General features: G+C 40.9%; 1 protein-coding gene across 3 annotated transcripts in view; it reads right to left on the bottom strand.

Annotated features, from left to right (window-relative positions):
• Nucleotides 1–22,261, bottom strand: part of plcb1l (phospholipase C beta 1-like) — a 189,453-nt gene that overhangs the window by 125,494 nt on the left and 41,698 nt on the right. For all 3 annotated transcript variants that reach the window (XR_015107685.1, XM_086166987.1, XM_086166988.1), the window contains exon 3: nucleotides 12,762–12,830. Coding sequence is in view for 2 of the 3 variants with exons in the window: in XM_086166987.1 (XP_086023113.1) it covers nucleotides 12,762–12,830 (69 nt within the window). In the remaining variant the exon portion in view is untranslated. The remainder of the gene's footprint in view (nucleotides 1–12,761; nucleotides 12,831–22,261) is intronic.

Here is a 22,261-nt window from a genome sequence, read left to right as displayed (position 1 = left end):
CTCAAGGCCCGCGGGCCAAATGTGGCCCGCCAGAACGTCTTAAAGGGTCTGATTGTCTTAAAATAAAGACGTCAAACGCGTTCTTTGACCATAAACTACATTTCCGATCATGTTACCCGCTAAGCGACGGCATCTGGCCATTAGATCGGCGATGTATCCACATCTATGCCAGTTTCAACAATTAAAAATTGAGAAATAAAGATCCCTAAACGTCCAAAAAGAGAAAAGTTGATGTAGATTGAAGGGTGTTGCCTCAAGAAAGATGGGAATTCATATGTAACATTTTGGATTTAAAATGAGTCATAAATTCAGTTACATATAAGGAGATGTTACATTTATTTTACATCATATTTAGTTAATTTTATACTGTTACATGTGGCCCTTTGAGGGCGACCGTTATGCTCGGTGAAAATGAGGTTGACACTCCTGATCTAAGATATCCTTAATTCACTGTCACCAGAAGTCAATTTCGAATTCTTATTAAAACATCTGATCAGGTTTTTTTTTTTCAAACCGCTCCGAAATTAATTTCAATTATTTCCGCCTTTTTTAATGACATCGCATTCACTTGCTTCTCTATTTCTGTGTCCGAACGCTTTCTAATTATATAAGAGCGTGATTGCATCTGGCCGGTGGCGTTCTTGTTGAATTTCAGTGCGGTGATAAACAACGGAGTGGATTCACCGACACAGACGACGGCGAATCTCCATTTTTTGAATGTTCCAGCTTGTTTGAGAAAAAAATTAAGTGTGAAAAATGATCCACATTTGTTTTAGGTGATCCAGACAGCAGATCCTATGTTTCCTATTTATTTGTGTATTTCTGTACGGCGCACAGCTGAAAAAAAAAAGCAAATATATTAAAAATAAACAAAGAAGAATATGAGCAAATTCAGGAAATTCTTCTGGCCCTGATCTTGACAAAGGAGAAGGTTTTCCACATTCCAGCTGGGCTTCTGATGGAGAAGGTTGTATTACATGCACAGGTGCGCTATTGTGCTCTTTTTTTTTTTTTTTCATTTCCTCAAAAAAAAAAAAAAAAGGGAAATGCTGCGCCTGCACTCACATAAGATACTCTGTCAATTATTACACTCTCTATTTCATCTCTTCATTCATTCATGCGTTCCTCAATCACCGCTTCGCTTTGTCACAGAGCCGGAGCGTCGAGGATCACCTTCGATTTCTCCGTGAGCAGTAATGAGATATCCAGCTTCACGTGGAGGGGATTCATGTGCGCGGGGGATCATCGGCGTCATCGAGTGAAGACTAAAACCCCCCCAAAACCCAACGCAGTCGATCACGCTAACCTTTTATTTGCCGCCCCCGCTGCTTTTATTCCCCTCAGAGGTCACACGGGCGCGTGAAACCGATCAATCGCCAGCCTTTGATTGACGAGAATCGGCACTGCGGTTTCTTTTATGAAAATCAATGATCTGTAAGCTCATTTATTTTAATCACCATCTACTGATGAAGAAAAAACGCTTCGGAGCATCTAATGGCTTCAGATTTCTTAACCTCATATGGGAGCTGACTGATCTAACGCCGTCTTTGTCGCTGAGAGACAGAAAAAGACGGTCGGGAGGAGGGATGAGGCGTTTTACTTCGTCGGTCACGACATGTCGCAAGCATGATCGCGTGTGTGCACGCATGTTGTGTGTCGGAAAAAAAAAAAAAAAAAAAAATCGCGTGGGAGTTTTCTCTCCAGACCTGCAAACTGACAAACAGTTTCATGGTTCCGTGCACTAAAAATGTCTCGGAGCAAAGCCTGCCGGAGAGGAAGGATGAGCCGAACGTCCACAAGTGCTTCTTCCTTGAGTCGTTCCTTTAATTGTTGTTGAATGGATTTTCCAACAGAGAAGTCAAACAAAACATCAGGAGTCTGTTCTTGTTAGAAAGCCCAAGTCAAATCCAACTCATTTCGATGGATAACTAAAAATATCTCCTGCCATGCGGCTCTTTTGGTTTTGAGATGAAGTACAAAAAAAAAAAAAAAAAAAAAGCCACTATCTGTATCTGTAACTACCTTTATTTGGGAGATTATTGTATTTTTCATAGCAGTTTGTTTGTTTCTGTCAGCAGGATTATGGAAAGCCACCCGGCCGATTATCATAAATTTCCCGCAGATACAGCTTGATACCCGAGGAAGAAGCTGTAAAATTAACTTTTCAGGCTCTAAAAGTCATGGCACGGAAAAACAATATATTTGTCTTATAAGTAAGAATAAAATACATCTGGATATTTATGTCTGTTTGCAAAATTAGCTGCCTTTTTTTTTTCCCCATCTTTTTTCTCCCATTTTTTCACTGCCGGGATGCTGCAAAATGTTGGATGGTCCAGCACGAACCCTAGAAGTGCTTGATTATTATGATTATCATTATTGTTATCATTATTGCGATTATTTCACGGAAATGAAAACAAATTGGACGTTCCGGTTCCCCAGTAGTGACTTGCCACGCCTCATATTGATATGGTGAGATAACTCACCCGTTATGAATGAAACCATTAAAAATAAGTTACCATAATTTCCGGACTATAAGCCGCTATTTTTTTCACGCGCTTTGAACACTTCAACAATGATGCGGCTAATTTATGGATTTTTGGGGGCCAACGAGCTTCATGCCGCCAAAGCATTTAGTCTCGTCACATCGGTGCGAAAAAACGACCGTGAAATTCCGACGCCGTTCAATTCCGACACGGAAGAAGACGACTTTATTGGTTTTAGTGCGAAGGAGGAAGACCAAGATAGCCATTTTCCTTGTGTAATTTATTATTTATCTTTTTCATTAGCCGTGTTTTCTTTTTGGAAAAAAAAAACCTTTCTAGTGTGTATTTGCTGATATTACCGCATTTAATTAGAATAAAAAAAAATATATCTCATGTCACAATGTTGACACCTGCAAGTGCGACCTATATATGTCCACACATATTTATTTGTTTCCTTTGAGCTCAATAATCCGAAAAGTACGATAATATTAGTGATGGCTGCCTGTGCCTCAAAACAGTCATGATACACATTTTTCCACCACTTTGCACATCTTGCTATCGATAGTAAATGTTTAAGAATGCTAATGACAAGGCTGCTGCCGCGTGCAAAAGGAATCTTTTGCGATATTTGGCCCTTCAGGCGTTGAGAAACACAAACTCCAAAAAGATCCCGGTTATGTGTGTCTGCCAGTATTTGTCTGACTGAGTCTCATATTAGCAGCGATGCTAAACTTGATAAGGAATTATTATACCTTTTTCACCACAGGTGACCTTGTAGGTTTGCAGCAGCTGAGGCCAGACTTTGATTTACCGCGTGTCTCAGCGGGACGCCGCTGAGATGATGATTGAGAGGGTTTGCAATTACATAAAGAACACTGTTACCACATACGCCCCCGGCCGGCGCTATAATATAAACATACTGAAAATAAACCCTTTACACACTGAAGGGGTGATAATACTTTCCTCAAACATGCATAAGTAAAATTTATACCCAGACGGAGCGGACAATTAAGTTTCATCTAAATCATCTTTATGTCACGTGACATCCACTGCATTGCAGTGAAAAGATGCTTTGGTAAATGGCGGTGAAATGTTTTAAAGCAGCTGTGCTCTATATGTCCTCGGGGTACGTCACTCATCTGGATACAATGTCACGCAACACAAACCTACTATATACAATGTCATATTTTATATGTCATATGTTCGGCCGTGGCTGCGTCCAGGGTCACGCTAAGGCCCTGGCGTGACCCCACACACACACACACACACACACACACACACACCTCGGGCTTCATCAATAAACACCGGACAGCCAAGGTGAGAATCTCCAGCGACCCCCAGGAGCTTCCCTCACTTTCACAGGTTTATTTCCAGCTGTTTGACTTTGCCCATCATTTTGATTATCTATAATTAACTTGAGTGTCTCAATGATAAGTAGATTGATTTCTATCAAAAAACTGCAAAAATTAAGAATGCAATTATTTTTGGGGGGGGATTTTTTGCCAATATGCAATTATGTGCGAAAAAAGTAAATAAAACTGGCTTTTTTTATTTTCCTGAAATTAGCATAATAAAATTACATTATTCCTATCAGGAAATTTCTTTTTTGTCTCCAAATTATTTTTGTGATCAGATGCAGAAATAACAAAAAAAAACAAAAAAAAAAACAGTTACCATATTTTGCGGACCATGACATGAGGCGCACCGCATTATAAGTCACATTGGCAAAGAATGAATCTATTTTCATACATAACCGTGTTATAAGGTGCACGAGAAAACAAAATATCGCATTTTTGGTAGCAAAACACGCTACCGTATTTCAAGGACCACATGGTGCGCCGCGTTCTAAGGCACATGACAAAACATACGGTATGAAAAGCAAACCAAACTGACAGTTTAATCGAACTTTATTCATCCCATTCATCTCGCTTAGTTCCCTTGGAAACTCTGTTTGGTTCTTCTTTACTTCGTCTGCTTGCTTCCTCCACTTCCATCCCATTCATTCATTAATGTTGAATTCTTTGGCAGCTGCTCTATTCCACGGATAGCCTTGAGTTTGAATTCCGCTTCATAAGCTTGTCTCTCAACAGGTGCCATTTTTGGGGGTCCTCATGCACACAAATGTACAGTAATATTATGTTAAAGCACAGGACGTACCGCTATTACAAAAAAGTGTCAGAGATAAGCCAACTACGTACTGTTCTCTGATTAGCTTATCCAAGTTAGTGTGAGGTTGGAACAATGTCGTATTCCAGCACGACATAATGAGTTATCTAACTTTGTCTGACGTTGCAACCCATATTCAACCGAGGACCGACGTTAGTCAAACGTCCCTGCGTCAGGCGGGGACGGTCCGACAATCAATCAACAATTCGTCACTTACCAAAGTCACACTAAAGCATTTTGACGGATGTTTAAGAGCAGTGTAGCACATGAGATTGGTTTGAGGTCAGTAAGCACAACAAGAATTCATACATAAGGTGCACCGGATTATAAGAATAAGAAGAACTTTATGTATCCCGAAGGAAATTGTTGTGCCAGTAAAACATAACGATAATAAATAATAGTAGGAAGGAGGGAGAATAAGAAATACAAATAAAACTATAAGGTGTCAAAGTCAAGGCTGTAAAGTGTTTAAATGTCTTAAAAAGTACAAAGATTTGAATATCCCCTTTGGCTGAAGTGCGCCTTATAGTGCGAAAAATACGGTACACTTCACCGACGATGTTAATTCACTTTTTAAGTGCTATTTCATAATCGGAGTTCGATCCAATTGGAGTTCTAGAGGGCGCTAAAGGTCGTCGGTCCATCTGCACCCTCCGAATCGACGGCGTTTCATGTTTTCAGTCTGAATCTGTGCCTGAAACACGATCCGATATTAGTTTGAGTTGATCCTAAAACGGGAAAGTCACCCTCGGACCATCGCAAGAGCAAAACCGGCACAGTAAAATCAGAAGCGTTGCAGTAAACGCACCGATTTGAATATGCGCCGCTCAGGCGGATCTGAAGCTCGCCGCAGGTGCTCGCCGGCGAACTCGGATGAGGTGTTTAGCACTTACTGCCGGGGCAGATAGAGCTTTAGCCGACTCTGTTGGCCAGACGGAACTGTGGTGATAATGGCCCGCTGACCTCTCCCAGATCCTGTTACACTGCCGGGGACACACAAGCTGCTCTGTATTTAGCAGCAGTCGTCTTTGCTGCGAGCTCGGACCGAAGAGGAGCCGGCGGCGGCGGCGGCGGCTCGCTCTCTCAGCTCCGAGTAAAAGTCTGAAGGGACAAACGGCGCCGGAGCAAGAAAAAAAAGATAAGCTTTGATTCTTCATTAAAGGCCCTTTTATTCACAATTCTGACTGCGTATTAACATGACCAAATAATGAGAAAGAGGTATGCAAGAATGATCCCGCCGAGGGAAAAATCTCAGGCTTCGTTTTTCCTCTTAATGATTGTTTGCAACGATTTTGTCTATTTTTGAGTGCGACTGACTGACGATACCAGAGGTAACTGGATTTTATCCTTCAAAAGAAGATGACCCCTCCAGGCAGCTATTATGATTCTGCATGAAGGGTAATATCAAAGGTGTCTCCGGAGCTGCTCCACTGAAAACACAAGCCGAGTCTATTTTTTGAAACTGTCTTAAGGCAGGAGTCGGGCGCAGGAACTGCGGTCGCTTTTTTTAAAAAAATAAACTCAACTATACGTCCGTCTTCGTGTCGAATCCGTGAACGAATCCTGACGTTCAACCTGAGAAAGGACCTTTGAATGAGGGACTACAAGTGCAAATCTCACAAAAAGAACAGTCCGTAAGGAGAAGGATCAGATCAGCAAAAGAAAACCAAATTTAAAATTTGAGTCCTTTTAATTCAATGCATTTCATGATCAAAACTGACTATTAAATGTTGATTGCAAATTTTTCCTCCCAAGTTATTCCTGCATAATTTTCAAGCGATATATTGCTGCAAAAAAAAAAAAAAATTTCTTATGAAATTTAAAACTAAATTTTTAAATCATTTGTCACTGATTTTTCCCGTGCGTGCTTATGGGCGTCATAGCTCAGATGGCAGCGCCGTTGTTATATTAATATCACCCTTCATGCCATCTGATTCATGTATATAACGACGCACTATGTAAATAACTTTTTATAAAAAGCCTGTGCATGCTCTGAGCCGGGAGCTCTCATTGCAAAATTTCACCGTGCCTGCAAAATGATAATTAAAAATCTTGATTCTCGATGGAACTGCGAGTCCCTGGCTTGATTCCCGAGCTTCTCCTAGCAAGTGTTGCGCATTGCTCGGCGGCTGCACACGACGGGGAAAATAAACAGGATTAACAATTTCCAGCAAGGGATCAATAAAGTATTCATAACATTCCAAAGCCGTTGTGTTTTCATACAATTTTACTGAGTGCAAATTGAAGGTTTTAATAATGAATGGCGACTCTCGATATTATAAAAAAAAAAAAAAAGCGACACGGTATCACAATCACGACGGGCTGGAGGCCCGTATTAAAAAAAATAGAGTATAATGAGGTGTGTTAAATTTATAAAAATGTGTAAATAGTCCTGAAGCACACCGCCCCCGCTCTGCAACCGCATCCACGAGAGCCTTTGTTTCCCAGCTGATAATAAAAAAAAGGCTGCGCCGGTCTGGACAGCTAACCTTCGTAAAACACAATCAAAAAATCAATCTGCTTCCCTCTCACTTGATGGTGATTGAACCTTCTGCACAAGAGCCAAGATTTTTTTTTTTTCCTTTCCAGTTTAAATCCAAATTTTAAGTGGACGATTAGCGCAACACCTGGAAACAATGACGTGTAATTCAACCATCAACGCAAAGCAGAGGAAAAAGCAACGCGCTTTAATACCGAGCCCCGTTTGTAGCGTAGCAGCAGCTGCAGAACGACAACATAAGAAAGCAGAGGAAGTTTATTACACAGCCATACGCCGTTATGTCTGTTTTTGTTGTGGAAGAGACATGGAGATAGCACGTATCTCTGCCTGTCACATACTGATTGTAAGCGGCGCAGTCGGACGCTGATTACATTCCCCTTTTTTTTTTTTTTCCCGGTTCGGCTCCGAACGAGCCATTCAGGGGGAAGAAGGCTTCCAGAAAACAGAAAGATAGAGTGGGCCCGGCAATATGGTGCTCGCAGCGAGGAGGCACAAAGGAACAGAGGGGAGGGTGGGAGTTGTGTACGAGTTAGACGGGAGGTAAACTGAACATAGAAGATCACAGATTTGGCTTTAGCGGCGTGGTTCACACTGAGGGGAGAAAACCTGCTGTGCAGCAGATGAGTCAAATCCATTTGAGCTGATGGGGACAACAGTTCTGATATCGGGATTTTCTTTTTTTTTGTACCGTATTGTCGTTATTATTACAATTACCTGGAGTACGGCATCTGTGGAAAATGTGCTTTGCCCTTGTTACTATGAGCTTGGCTACTTGCAAACGTATCATGGCTACCACATTGTCTTGCTGAATTTTCAGATTAATTTACTCATATTGGAAATCACACTGACTCTTAGTCATTGTAAACTTCTGAAAAAGGGTGACGTTGTATCTCATTTGGGATTTGATTCTCACATTCTCTGTTTTGTAACAGGCTCGGAATAAGAATCAGAAAAACTTTGGGGCACATGGGGCAGCAGCATCAAATTGTGAACGTCAAATAATAAAATTAAAAAATTAAAAAAATTAAAAAATTAAATGAAATAATATATATAATTACACACACACACACACACATATATGTTTATATATATTATTCTATTTTATTTTTAATTTTTTTTCATCAATATCAATATATCAACATATATTTTCATCAATATATATCAATTTTCATCTATATATATATATACACACACACATATATATGTGTGTGTGTGTATATATACATATATATACACATGTATACATATATGTATATGTGTGTGTGTGTGTGTGTATATACTGTGCATTATTTCATCTCATAACAGCTACACTGTGCAATATTTCATCTCATCTCATAACTGCTACATTATAATGTTAAGACACTTATAGGTTTATCACTGCTAACTAAGACACTTTATAGTTTCACTGAAACACTTTATAGTTTATAGTTTATTTTTATTTCTAATTCTGCCTTTCTTTTATTATTTATTACTGTTTTATATTCTGTAACTCTGGCACTGCAATTTCCTTCGGGATTAATAAAGTTGTTCTTATTCTTATTCTTATTCTTATATATATATATATATATATATATATATATATTATTTCATTTAATTTTTTTATTTTTTCCATTTTTTAATTTTATTCTCTGACGTTCGCAATTTGATGCTGCTGCCCCATGTGCCCCAAAGTTTTTCTGATTCTTATTCTGAGCCTGTTACAAAACAGAGAATGTGAGAATGTGTGTGTGTGTGTGTATAAATAAATGACCGTACAGGACTGTGCAAATTGTAAATAAGCTCGCTCTGCATTTATATAATAAACATATCATGAGCGGCATTACGCTCGGCGATGTGGGGGTTTGTTGCAGGGTCGCCGAGAATTGAGGAGTTGGATGGCTCTGGGATTTGACGAGTGTGTCGTATCAGACGGTTTTACTCCACGGCCACGACGACGAATTCCTATTGGAAGATCGGGCAGTGGAATTCGGCTATTACCATGTCAACAGGATCCATTTATCTTTGCAGTTAGTGTCAATGTTCTTTCTATTTTCCAGACAGGCAACAGTGTAGAAGCTCGATGTGACATTTTCAATTGACGCAAATACAGAACACAATAGGATATAAATTTTCAGTGTTGACTCTGATAAAAAGCTGCTTTCACCATGCAACAAATACACACTTCGCTCCGTGAGCGCAGTTTCTATACTCAGAGATGACCGCCAAGGCATGTCAAAGTTGCCAAAGCCATTTAGAAAGATATTTGCTGTTCTTTGCATTTGGTCTGGAAAATCTTACAACTATTTGTGGCTCTATGAGGTGGCTGATTATCGGTCCAGTGCTTCGCTCAGCAGATCCGAGGACGCCTGACTTATTTCAACCTTCACACAAAAGGTCGAGTCCCGTCGTCCCGACGACCGACCGATCCGATCAGCCGAAAAGACGGACGCGCGCTAGTTAGCATTAGCCAGGTGCCAGAACCTTATCTATCTGATGCACAAGGGTGCGCGGGGGAAAGCGTTGCTCTTTAATAAAACGCATCCAAGCTTTTTGCCTCCTCGGCTTAAATGTGTGTGTGTGTGTGTGTGTGTGTTTTATGAGCGTCGCTACAAGGATGAATCACGTCTGCTGGAGTTGCTGGAGCCCACGAGCCGGGTGGCACGGGTTCGGTGGAGGTCAGACGAGCTGCCCACACATCCAACCAGACAATGAGCGCAGCGGCGTGCTTGAAATCTTAATGATTTTCAGACAAGGGATTTTGATGCCGCCGAATGACAACCTGAGAGCCGTTTCTGCCATCGTCGAAACATGAGCTCGAAATATTCCAGGCAAATCAGCCTTCCCATCTGGAGCCCATTAAAAGCAATTCTGTTGCCACTAAATCATATTCAGTCAAGATGCAGGTCGCTTGAGGAGGTTCAGTGGAAGCACTTCTGAAGCTTTTAGCTGCATGTCATCAAGGGTCTGACATCTCATTTCATCTCGGCGAGTGTGTTTCCTGCTATTTGCATGGATGAATGAATGAATGAGTGAACGCAGCCAGAGGCAGCGCTGCGGTGAGAGCAGAAGGAGATGAATAAAAGAGGAGGCCGTATAAATGAAAAAGTAGCCGACAAAACAACACGACATTGAAAGTCTAAGTATATTTGGTTGAAGCGAAGACAAGCGTGTGTTAACTTCCGCTATCCGATTCGTTCCAGGCCTCTCATACATTTGTATGAAAACTTTGAGCGCCGATACGTTTCAGAAAATGGCTCGCTATTAGAATTTTAATTGCGAGAGACTGCTTTGCTAGCCACGCCGGTTTCAAATCTGTCTGATAGGAGTCTTTGTTGTGACAGTCATCGTGCATTTTGAGTGCTTGCAGTTAATGAATGTGTCACATGGGACAGGCGTTCACTCCTCTTTAATTATCAAAATCGGGATGATTTTATTTCAGACCTGCGCGCTGAAACAAAGGCAGATTAGAAAAAGACATTAATGAAATGCTGATGTTCTTTCCTCTGTTTGCTGTGATGGAGGACAAGGAAGTCTGAGCTTAACCTTCTTATTATGTTAAGCATTTCACCCATTGACCCGATGGGTCAAATTGACCCTTAACATAATAAGAGGGTTAAAATCTCCACCACCTTCTAGACCGAACTCTACAGAAAAAACAAAATTTGAATTTGAGAATTTTAGAAATTGCACCAATTTGCACCAAAACAAGTGTATTGTAGGTATCTGGCGCAGCATCAGCTACCTGTTTGCATACAAGTGTCACGGCTGGTAACTGTCGCTTTGGTCATGGAAAAGATAACATTTCCAATCCTCGGTTCTGACAAAAGCTAGCATGCTGTCACTGCAGGGGTACACTGGGAAATCCACTGTTTTGGGTTTGTAAAGTTAAACACACCAACGCAATGTCGCAAGATGCACAGCTAAGTTCCTAACAGTTAAAGCCATTCTTTAGCTTCAGTTACCCATTTCAACCCTCATATTATGTTAAGGGTCAATTTGACCCATTGGGTCAATGGGTCAAATGGGCCAAATTGACCCTTCACATAATATGAGGGTTAAAGACTCAAAAACTTCAGCATTGACGGGACGTTACGTGAAAATATATGACGAATTATTACCTTTTCTATGACAACCAAGGTTTTGAGGGGCACACTGTCCACAAATTCGGGTCACCTTTCTGAGAACGGAAAGGGTTTCTCTGCCATCTTCCCACCTCTGGACCTTCGCGAGGTGCGAAAGACAAACGCTCGAGAAGCGCCGATGAAAAGCGCTTTCATCAGTCCTCTTTCGCTGACCTCACCTCATTTTCTTTGTCCGTCCTCCCCTCCTTTTGTTCCATAAAACATCATCGGCTTCTGCTCGTGGCTTTACTTGGTCTCCTCCACGCGACTCTTCATTATTTCCCCTCCCTCTCGCCAGGTTCCCCCCCTTTTCCACTCCTCATCTCATCAATTCCTCAGACAGTGTGTCTCATTGGCGCTCCTATTACAATACCCAGGGTGCATCACCTCTCCATCTCCCAGTAATGGATTTCCAATGCTTCGACCATCTTACCCGTCACGTGGTCATGTCTCTTCGCCGGGTAGCATCACTCTGTATGCTGTTTAGAAATGCATGAATCCTCTCTACGGTATTGTACTCATTCCATCATTACTTACTCCCCAGACGGAGCGGCACGGCCCGACCCCTCGCCCCTCCAACCCGACGAAGACGTCCGCCGGTTTTGTAATAACGTCTCGTCGCGAAAAACCAGCGGATCCAAAGGCGAGATGAGATGTATTCATTGTGAGATAAGAAGCTAAATGAGAGTCCAGGGAAACAGGACACACCTTTATGCACCCGCTCCGACAGTTACGAATGCTGGATTCAAAGAGATCGCAGATATTATAAGGATCTATGAAATAGCAATTATAATACCTTGAACAAGCGCGCTTTTCCGAGCGACCATCCGTGCGCTGTAACCGCGTGTTCCCGGGTTCAAATCAGCTTGAAATCTTGATTTGCTTTGCACGCCCTCGCTTTTTTTTTTCCCATCGGGACCAAAGAAAGAAAAAAAAAAAAAAAACTGCCCGATATAGATGTAAATGAATGCGAGCGGGAGCGATAAAAACACATATCAATCCAGAACGACCGCGGCGTAAAATTATCCCGCGTGTCGACCCGTTCCGCTCGTATCCGCGAGAAGGTGTGTGTTGGGTGGGTTTGACAGGTGCATACATTTTCTGATTCATGGCCGGGCTCACACCCACTCATAGCTTTTATGTCTCAGCAAAAACAAACCCTTACAAAGCGCGGCATCAAATAAACGAGCCGGCTGCTCTCGCGGCGTGTTCCCCACTCGGTCAAATCAAAAGACAAGACGGGGAATATGAGAGAGCCTGCTGTTCTTTCTGAAACAATTGAATTAAAGGTTATATTTCTTGTTCCACGCGCATCCCAACGGACAGCGTCGCCGTTTTAGCTAGAAATGATTATGTTATCGTGATGAGGAGGGGCATATAAAACCAACTTTCGCCGTTGTTCATCGGACTCGTATAAAAGTGTCCGGACGAAAAATAAATATGATGTGTAGGTACGCTATGCCACCAAGGAACGACCCGCCGCTAAAAAAAATGGAAAATGAGCTGGCTTACCTTTGGTGTTTTGGTACATTTTCCATTTCTGGCGTCTTTTATGTATGCTATATCCAGAAAGTCGGTTTCCTGTAAACAAGGAACAAGCAGAAACACATTAGTATCAACGTCAAACCCGGATTAATTCAAAGGCAGCGAAGACATTTTAAGACATAGGATTTTCTGCACCCATGGGGGATGTTTGCCATCCAAGAGGGAAAAGAGGTATTTCAACAACCATGTCTGTTTCTATAATTGCTAACTGTGGATAAAATTGCTGTGTGGAGCGAAAAGATCAAGGATCCACATCATTAGCGATAAGTGACGTTACAGCAGCTTTCACTGAAAGATCTGGGAAATTACCGTAAATTCCAAACAATAAACCGCTACTTTTTTTTTCACACACTTTGAACACTGCGGTTTAAACAATGATATGGCTAATTTATGGAATTTTTTGGGGCTGATGAGCTTCGTGAAGCTTAAATATTTCGCCTCGTCACAACGGACCGATGAAATAACCGTGAAATTCTGAGGCGCTGAAGATGTTTTTTAATCTTTTTCATCAACCGTGTTTCGGGCACTATTGGGAAAAAAAGCATTTCCATTATGTATGTGTGGCCGTTACCGGTATGTATGAAATTAAAAGTAAAAAAAAACATTTCTGTCTAACATTCGTCCGTGTAAATATATCATGGCACAATGTGGACACCTGCAGCTTATAGACAGGTTCGGCCTATTTATGCACACATAGATTTATTTACTTATTTTTAGCCGGCTTTTATTCGGGTGCGCGCAATTGTCCGGAAAATTAAGAAAAATTAGACCTCCTATGACAAAGTGTGATTTAACATCATTCCAACTCCAATATGGATAGAGAAAGGGATAAATTGCAACATTTAGATCACTTTTATGCAGTATATTTTTTCCAAATATGAGGTTTATAGTTTAGAACCACTATTTACAAGTTGTTTCACTTGTCATTACTTGCACCAGCAACAGAGGAGAACACGATAAAGCAAAAAAAACGAAAACATCGGCAGCCAAGAATAAACATGGAGACGAAACCCACTCGTGAATGATTAGCATCCCAAACGAAAACATATAAAGATAAGATGTGAAACCAAAGCAATATGACCAAAAGACAGCAGGCAGAATAGAGGTTGCAGAGATGAAGATGTTGAGGTTCTCTTTGGGAGTGACCAGGATGGAGAGGATCAGGAATTAGTCTATCATAGGAACAGCACATGTTAGATGTTTTGGAGAGAAGGTCAGAGAAGCCAGACTGAGATGGCGGGGTCATGGACAGTGAATATATTGGTAGACGGATGCTGGAATTGGAGGTCTAGAGGAAGACCAAAGAGAAGATGTATGGTCATAGTGAGAGAGGATGTGCAAGTTGTGGGTGTGAGTGAGGAGGAGACAGAGAATAGGGTCAGATGGTTGATTCACTGAGGAGACCCCTGAAGGGAAAAGCCCCAAGGAAAATAAGAATTTGTCACAGGGGTGCAGGACATGTATGACTTAGACAAAGTGATGACTGAGTTGGCTTGGACATGGACACTCCTCTGTTCATGTCCCAACCAGATGGTTGGGTCATGGACAGAGGAGGGATAGAGAATATATTGGTAGACGGATGCTGGAATTGGAGCTGCCAGGCAAGAGGTATTGAGGAAGACCAAAGAGAAGATTTATGGACGTAGTGAGAGGATATATGAAGGTGGTTGGTGTGAGAGGGGAGGATACAGAGAACAGGGTTAGATGGAGATGGTTGATTCGCTGTGGCGACCCCTGAAGGGAAAAGCCGAAAGAAGAAGATGTGAAACTAAAGCAATAATGCATGATTTATCAACAAAGTGAAGAAAAAGTACGACGAAGCCTTCTGAGCTCTTCAGAGTCCTCAGGTTGGATTTACCCCCTTTAATTTCTCTGCAGCCGTGGAGACCCGAGAGCAAAGGTTCGGTCGGCGTTAGTTGTCAGGGTGAAGTGGGTGACAGCGAGGTCCTGCCTCCGGACCAGGCTGCTCACCGGCTGCTCAGCGCAGGGAAATTAGGAGGCACAGGCTTATTCTCAAACCAGACCAAGGAAGGCTTTAAACCGAAATCGACTAATCTTTAACTCAATTCTTGAACAAAAATCCCCAAAGGTCCTGCGATTTGCGTTTCCAAATTATACCAACTCAAAGAACAGGAGCAAAACCCAACGTAGAGGAAGTAAAAGCACAAAAAGATAAGATAAGATAAGATAAGATAAGATAAGATAAGATAAGATAAGATAAGATAAGATAAGATAAGAACAACTTTATTTATCCCGAAGGAAATTGTTGTGCCAGAGTTTCAAGCAAAACATAACAATAATAGATAATAGTAGGAGGGAGGGAGAATAAGAAATACAATAAAATATAAAGTGTCAAGGTTAAGGCTATCAAGAGTTTTAAGGTCTTAACAAGTACAAACATATGAATATTCCCTTCGGCTGAAGGAAGAGGAATTAATAAGTCCGATAGCCTCAGGTAGGAAAGACCTCCTGTGGCGTTCAGTGGAGCTTCTTGGTGGTTTCAGTCTACGACTGAAAGGAGAAGGCAACTGCGTCCCTTGAACGGTGAATTAAGGGCGAGTCTTTAACCCAACGACTTCTGAAACAAAAAAAAACGCAGTTGGAAATTTGTCTGCGATTGCTGCATTTTGATGGACGGCATTTTTTATTGAGCGGTTGTGAGACCAACCGAGGGATCTTCGCCTCCCGTTCGTCTCACTATTTCTACATTCATGGAGCCTCAAGGAACTTTTGACCGACCATGACACCTACAGTTGGTCTGACTGATGATCCATCTTATCTAATTACGCTGTTACAAATAAAGGTGACGAGAATATTAGCAGGCCGAGTGTAATTAAAACCACTGCGGTACTTCTGAAACCACCACGGCAACTCATTATGGGTGCGAGAACAGAAAGAGCTACAAGGAAAGAAGAGTTTATCCATGCCGACCGAGTCAACTGAGCCCTCAAATGCTCATTATGTGGACCGGGATATTCGATTCTTACGTCCAAGTCATGGCTGGAAGCAAAAACACCTGACTAATGAACCCAAGTTAATGGCTTGTGAATATTTTAAGTTTAATTCGCCGTAGAATCAAGTGATTATACTTACTACTTTGCTTTGTTGAACAAACTATACGCTTTAATTCATTTCTAAATCACGGAAAAGATCGTTTTGGCCATTACATTTTCTATTTAGGGAACGTGAGCAGGCTACCCAAGTCATCAGTCAGGTGAGTTTTAGCCTACTGCTGTCAATAATAACAATAATAATAATAATAATAATAATGATAATAATAATAATAATAATAATAAATGTTGTGTTGTTACAACAGCAATCCTGGTCATAACCCGACATATTTGACATTCCCATATTGAAAATTCAGTCGTCTTTTGCTCCTCTTGGATTTCTAGAGGCTTCAAACATTGCTAAGGACAACTTTTTATCCAACAAAAGTATCAAACTGTGCATCAAAAACAGACAACCAGAGGAAGGAAACCGTTGGAGTTGCAAATATTTAGCCGTTCAACAAACAGGCGATCCCTCTCAGTAAAAGCTGCAAGAGCCGGCTGTTAAAACAAGTAAAATGTCAAGGTATTTCAATCCCCTTCAGTGGCAGCGTTCTTGTGTTTGCATCCACCGTTCCTCAGTAGCCACGGGCCGGTTTTCTTATTAAACCCGCCTCGCCTGAGATAACAGATGGAGATGGGTTTGGTTTTCACCGGCCCGGTGGAAATTAGAATGAATGGGAGGGTTCAAGACGGCTCCGGAGAGTGAAATAACCGGTTTCCGGGCTGTTATCGGACGATAATTTTTGCAAACCACTTTGTCAAGCAGCCTGTGATTGTAGTTGGTTTAACCGGGTGAAATAAGCATAAATAAATAATAGCTATGTTTCATTGGTGATCAGCTTCACTTCTACGTGCCGCTGCATTCTCGGTGAGAGGAAAAAAAAAAAAAATGGGTGAAAATACTCCAGACATACACACAGTGTTCCGTGCTGTTACATGGTGGTCTGCCAGAGAGATGTCATTGCCAAAAATACCGTCATAAAATATTCAGTCTTAAAATTAGGTGAGAATACCAAAAATGTTATGCAAGACACTGCGAAAGCTGTCTGGGTGTCATCCTTAATCCCCAAATTCTTGGCTGCATCATTGATTTATTATTGATACAGCAGCGTGGGAGGCCGTGTTGGCGCTTATTGTTCCTTCTTACATTTCCAGCATTTCACCGAGGAAGATCACATTAAGTAGGACATAGTTCAAAATACAAACGCTGAAAATGAGCATTTAAGCAGGCGGCGTGTGACTGACGACTGCACACTCTACTGATCGCGCTGATATGACTAGTGTGATTCTACATAACGTAGTATAAAAATATACAACTTACAGCACATAAATGATCGGAATAATGGTCTGCCTCTCAATCCGAAGAGCTAACTTTGGTGACTTAAAAAACACGGTCGTTTAAATTATGTATCAAACGTCCGGCCCGTTCATGCACCTGCCAATCCATGAAGTAGCTGTGATTCATGCTTCCTTGTGGGCCTGAAACACCCAGCAGAATATATTTTATATACATATATACATATATATAAATATATATAAATATATATAAATATATATATATACATATATATATGTATGTATGCATATATGTATGTTTATATACATTTATACACGTATACATATATATATGTATATATAGTTATGTAAACACATATAGGTATATATAGGTATGTATATTTATATCAACCTCTCATAATATTAATTGTAATTATATGTATATATAACATATATAAATACATATTTATACATATATATATACACCCCTGCATACATACATTTGACATATAATAATTTCATAAACATTAAGTTGGACATATTTATGTATATATGTACGTATTACATATGTATGTAATATATACATATACTCACATATAATAGTACTTTATATATACATTAATTTTATTTATATGTAAACATACAAAATATAAAAAAAAATATATTACATATGTGTGATACATAAAAAATGTATGTATACATATATATGTATATATACATATGTATGTATATGAACATATATATACCTACATACATACATTTGACATAGAATAATTATATTAACATTAAGTTGGATATATTTATGTTTATATTTACATATTACATATCTGTGTAATACATACATATAATTACATATAACAGTACTTTATATATATATTAATTTTATACATAAGTATACATACAACAATAGAACAAAATATACAAATATATATATATATTACATATGTATGTAATATATACATATAAAAAATGTATATATATATATATACATACACATATACTGTATATATACATATGTTCATATATACGTGTATATATATATATACATATACACACACACACATATATATACACACACACACACATATATATATATATGTTTATATATACAAATGCAGTCAGAAAGCCTCCAATACCTTCCTTCAGTCACCACATCCCTTTTATCAGTCTGGATTATCACTCCCTCCATCTCCCTGAGAGTGGGCCGGGACATGAGGTGGAAAATGAGTTGGAGTGAACTGTGTGTCCTCTCAGCATTATCAGAAGAGACAAGGAGTGACGGGCCTTGACTCGGTCTCCAGGTGCAAAGCCGGTATCTGACCATCTCAAGGCCATAGGGTTGGTGGAAAATTGCTCTTTGGCTTTCTTGCTTATCTGCAAATCCATACCAATATCAGACATTATTTATTTATACTCTTAAGTCTGTTTGGGTCGGTTTAGCCGGATACTTCATGAGGTGCTATTTCTGTGTCGAGCTGAACGAGCATGATCACAAAAAAAACCTAACTGGACTCCACTTAAAGATGTCCATTACCACTTAGAGGACCACTGCACTGGAAATCTTACTTTTTTTTAGACAATTTTAAAAGATGTTATCAAAACTTATTGAAATACTGTCTTCAGTAACATTTAGTCTCAAAGTGATCTGACCTTAAAAGCTATGTCGAAGCATTCAAAAGCAAAACATTAGATTTGGTTCTAAGACGATGCAAGTAAAAGAAGAGGCTTCATTTTAAATGTCACACTATAACTTTTCCATTTTCATTCGCGAAAACCACTTGACCCGTTGTTACTTTCATCAAAAAACAACCGCGCGACCCAGAAATGCAAAGGTTTGTTTTCGTCAGAATGTGTTCGGTTTTCAATCGGCGAAGAATCTGATATTCCGGCAGGCAAAGAATCGGCGTGGATGAAATGAGGACCGCAGCTGCTGGAGCTCCATGAGGCATTATCATCCGCTCACTTTTATCAAATTATTTTCTTAATAGTCCTCATCCTACATTGTAACTCTGACAGCACGATTTGATAAAAAAAAAAATCCTCTGCACGAGTCCATGGTCATTTTTTTTCCCCCTCACACCAGACCCATAATTCATTTCCTTCAACCTTCAGAGAATCATGTTGTACAGCATTTATTTTCAGCGCCATCATTATTTTTCTAGCAGACACCAGATTTGAGCAAGGGTGCACGCCGCTTTCAGATAGAATAGGTTCGGAAGTTTGCTACACCCTGACCTCAGCCTCGGTAATTATGTTTAAACCCGACCGGAGGGAGTTAGAATAAGCTTAACTCAATAACATTGATTTTAATCTGATCTTAATATCTGAGGAAATCACGGCTGATGTTCTCCCAAATTCTGCTAATTACCGAATGAATTCATACGAGCGAAATCAGCGCGATAATGTGGAGCGGACGCTAACACAACTCCAAGGGGAAGAATTAGTACCATATTTTCACGACCATAAGGCTCACCGCACTAAAAGAGTATTTAACACACATATAAGGCGCACCTGATTATAAAGCGCACCTGATTATAAGGCGCACCTGATTATAAGGCGCAGGTTTTATATACAATCCACGCCCACACTTCCTCCTTTAACGTTCTCATGGTGTCCTCTACTACGTCCGCTTTTAATAGCGTATATTTTCATTTTGGTATAGTTTTAGAATTGACGCTGGTCATCAGATGCTATGTATGACTTCAAGATTGAAAAAAATCCACCGGGTTTCTTGCTTTTTTCTTTTTAGATCATTTGCTCATCATTTAAAGAGAATTTTCTGTTAATTTTGTGCTAGTTTTCAGCAGAAATCTTTATACCGTATTTTCACGACCATAAGACGCACAGTAATAAAAGGCGTAGTCTCAGTTAAGTGTGCCATTACTGTATTTAACACACATATAAGGCGCACCTGATTATAAGGCGCGGGTTTTATATACAATCCACGCACACACTTCCACCTTTAACGTTCTCATGGCGTCCTCTACTACATCTGCAATACAACACACAAGCATACAAGTTTGCGCATTTAAAAATAGAGCGGGAGCAAAACTGAGTTTGATAATCATAATTTTTTTCATGGTAGTCGCCATCAATCAAACCCATGGAAGTCGTCATCCTCTGTTTCTGATTTGAACAGCTGCACTAAATCTCCATCAAACATGCCGGGTTCACTTTCTTCACTGTCAGAGTCGCTTTCCTCGGAAATGATGCCGACTTTTGCGAAAGCTGGAGCAACAGTGCCGGCAGACACGTTAGCCCGAGCGTCTACAATCCATTCGCAAATTGTGGTATAACTCACTCTTAGTGAAACCTTGGTCTCCAAGAAGACTTTTCGTACCCCGTTGTGCATATCGCTACCGTTCTGGTCCACTTCTTCTACACAGTGTGACTCACCGGGATGTCAAAAGCGGCACCTCGTCCATGTTGGTGATGTGGCTGGATGTGTTTGTCGGCGATGTTTTCAGGGTTGTTAAAACAACGATGCTCTGCATAACGCACATATCCGTTCTTTTATATACAACCACACTTCCCTCTTTAACGTTCTCATGGTGTTCTCTACTATGTCTGCCTTACAGCAACAACACACACAGGGCGCTGCACTATACGGCGCGCCGCACATTTTGAAGAAAATCTGAGACTTTTATGTGCGCCTTATAGTCGTGAAAATACGGTAGGTGTTAAACGTCGGTCAGGAGTGATCATTAGAGATGTTCTGGACCTGCAGTGACTGTCTCTGCCCATTAAAAGAGACAGAAAAAAAAAAAAAAAGCACCGTACCATCGAGACAAGGATAAACTATTCCTTTTCTGCAGTGTGCAACATCAATTAAGCGTTGGCCGTTTGCACAGAGAGAGCCTCCGAGTCAAAGGTTAACGCCTACGTTGGCGATGAAAATGCCTTCCCTTTGAAGTCTCTTTAGAGAAGTGGAGCGCTGCACGGGGCCTGCAGGAGCAGCGGGGTTCCTGGAAACATATCCCGATGGGTCCGACCCGGTTAAAACCCCGCTTAGCTCTGTCGGCGTCACGAGCTAAGCGCTAACCTGCGGACCGTTTGGACGAAGAGCCGCTGACGCGACGCGACGGTCGGCCGCAACGCGCTTCGCTGTTACGGTAACATTCAAAGACTTGTGTCAGCAGAAGTGTGCGGAGGGTGACTCACTGGGCAGATGTGAATAAAAGTTGAAGCCTGTGACGTTTTATTGATGATGACTTGAATTCAGAACTGCGTATGCTGCAGAGGTCTTTAATTAAAGTGCTTCCTTTGAGTCGAACAGTCAACCCATTATTTATTCAGTTTGATTTCTCTCATCTATTTCCTGTGACTTGTGTTTTTTATCTGTTCATGGTTGTCATCTCTCTCTATTTATCACACTCTCTGAGCAGGGAGCCAAAGCCTATTAAGATCCACGGCACGTCCAGGAAGCAAGCAGGGCCAGCAGGAGAGAAACTACAGAAATTAATGAACATGCTTAACCTGTGCTGGCCCCGGGCAATGTTTTCTACGCCTGTTTGTCTCTCTCTGCGGCGGAGCTGCTGTTCTCACAACATCTGCAACACGACGCCTTCTTTTCCAAATTAAAACCATTCCTTTTCCGAGCAGAGAGCGAAAAGATGGCGTTTATCTGACGCTCCGAGGCTGTTCGGCCACTGATCTGTGGTCGCTGCTTTGGTCGCTTTGGTAATCGATATGCCATGTTCCTACGTTCTTATCCTTGAATTTGATCGCTCCGTTATGTTTCAAATGTAACGTAAAAACTTGTCTTTAAGATGTCTGGGAAAACAAATGTGCTTCAAGGTGCGTTGGATCTATAGGACTCCACTTCTGCAGAGGCTGGCCGGCGTCATAACAAAGGCTTCAATTGCGCTTTGAAAAGATGACGCGTTCACAGGAGTAGCGTTATAAGCAGGATTGGAAATGAACTTTTCGTCAACCTGCCACTGTGGCTGGCAGATTACGAAATCAGACATTTTTTTTTTACCGCGCAATCGTCTATTTTACCCAGTGCGTGCAAAACTGCCCGGAATGAGAAAAAAAAGCAAGACTAAGTATATGTATATTTAGCTCAATGAGCATTTTGATTTAATAGATTTGAGGTTCTCAATGAGTTCAGCGCAATAGGGAAAAACTAAAAAAACT

Source organism: Fistularia commersonii, chromosome 20, assembly GCF_037954325.1.
Source record: "Fistularia commersonii isolate RoL2024-O1a breed Wild chromosome 20, RoL_Fcom_v1.0, whole genome shotgun sequence".
NCBI classification, from domain to species: domain Eukaryota; kingdom Metazoa; phylum Chordata; class Actinopteri; order Syngnathiformes; family Fistulariidae; genus Fistularia; species Fistularia commersonii.
This window is presented reverse-complemented; position numbering and strand designations above follow the sequence as displayed.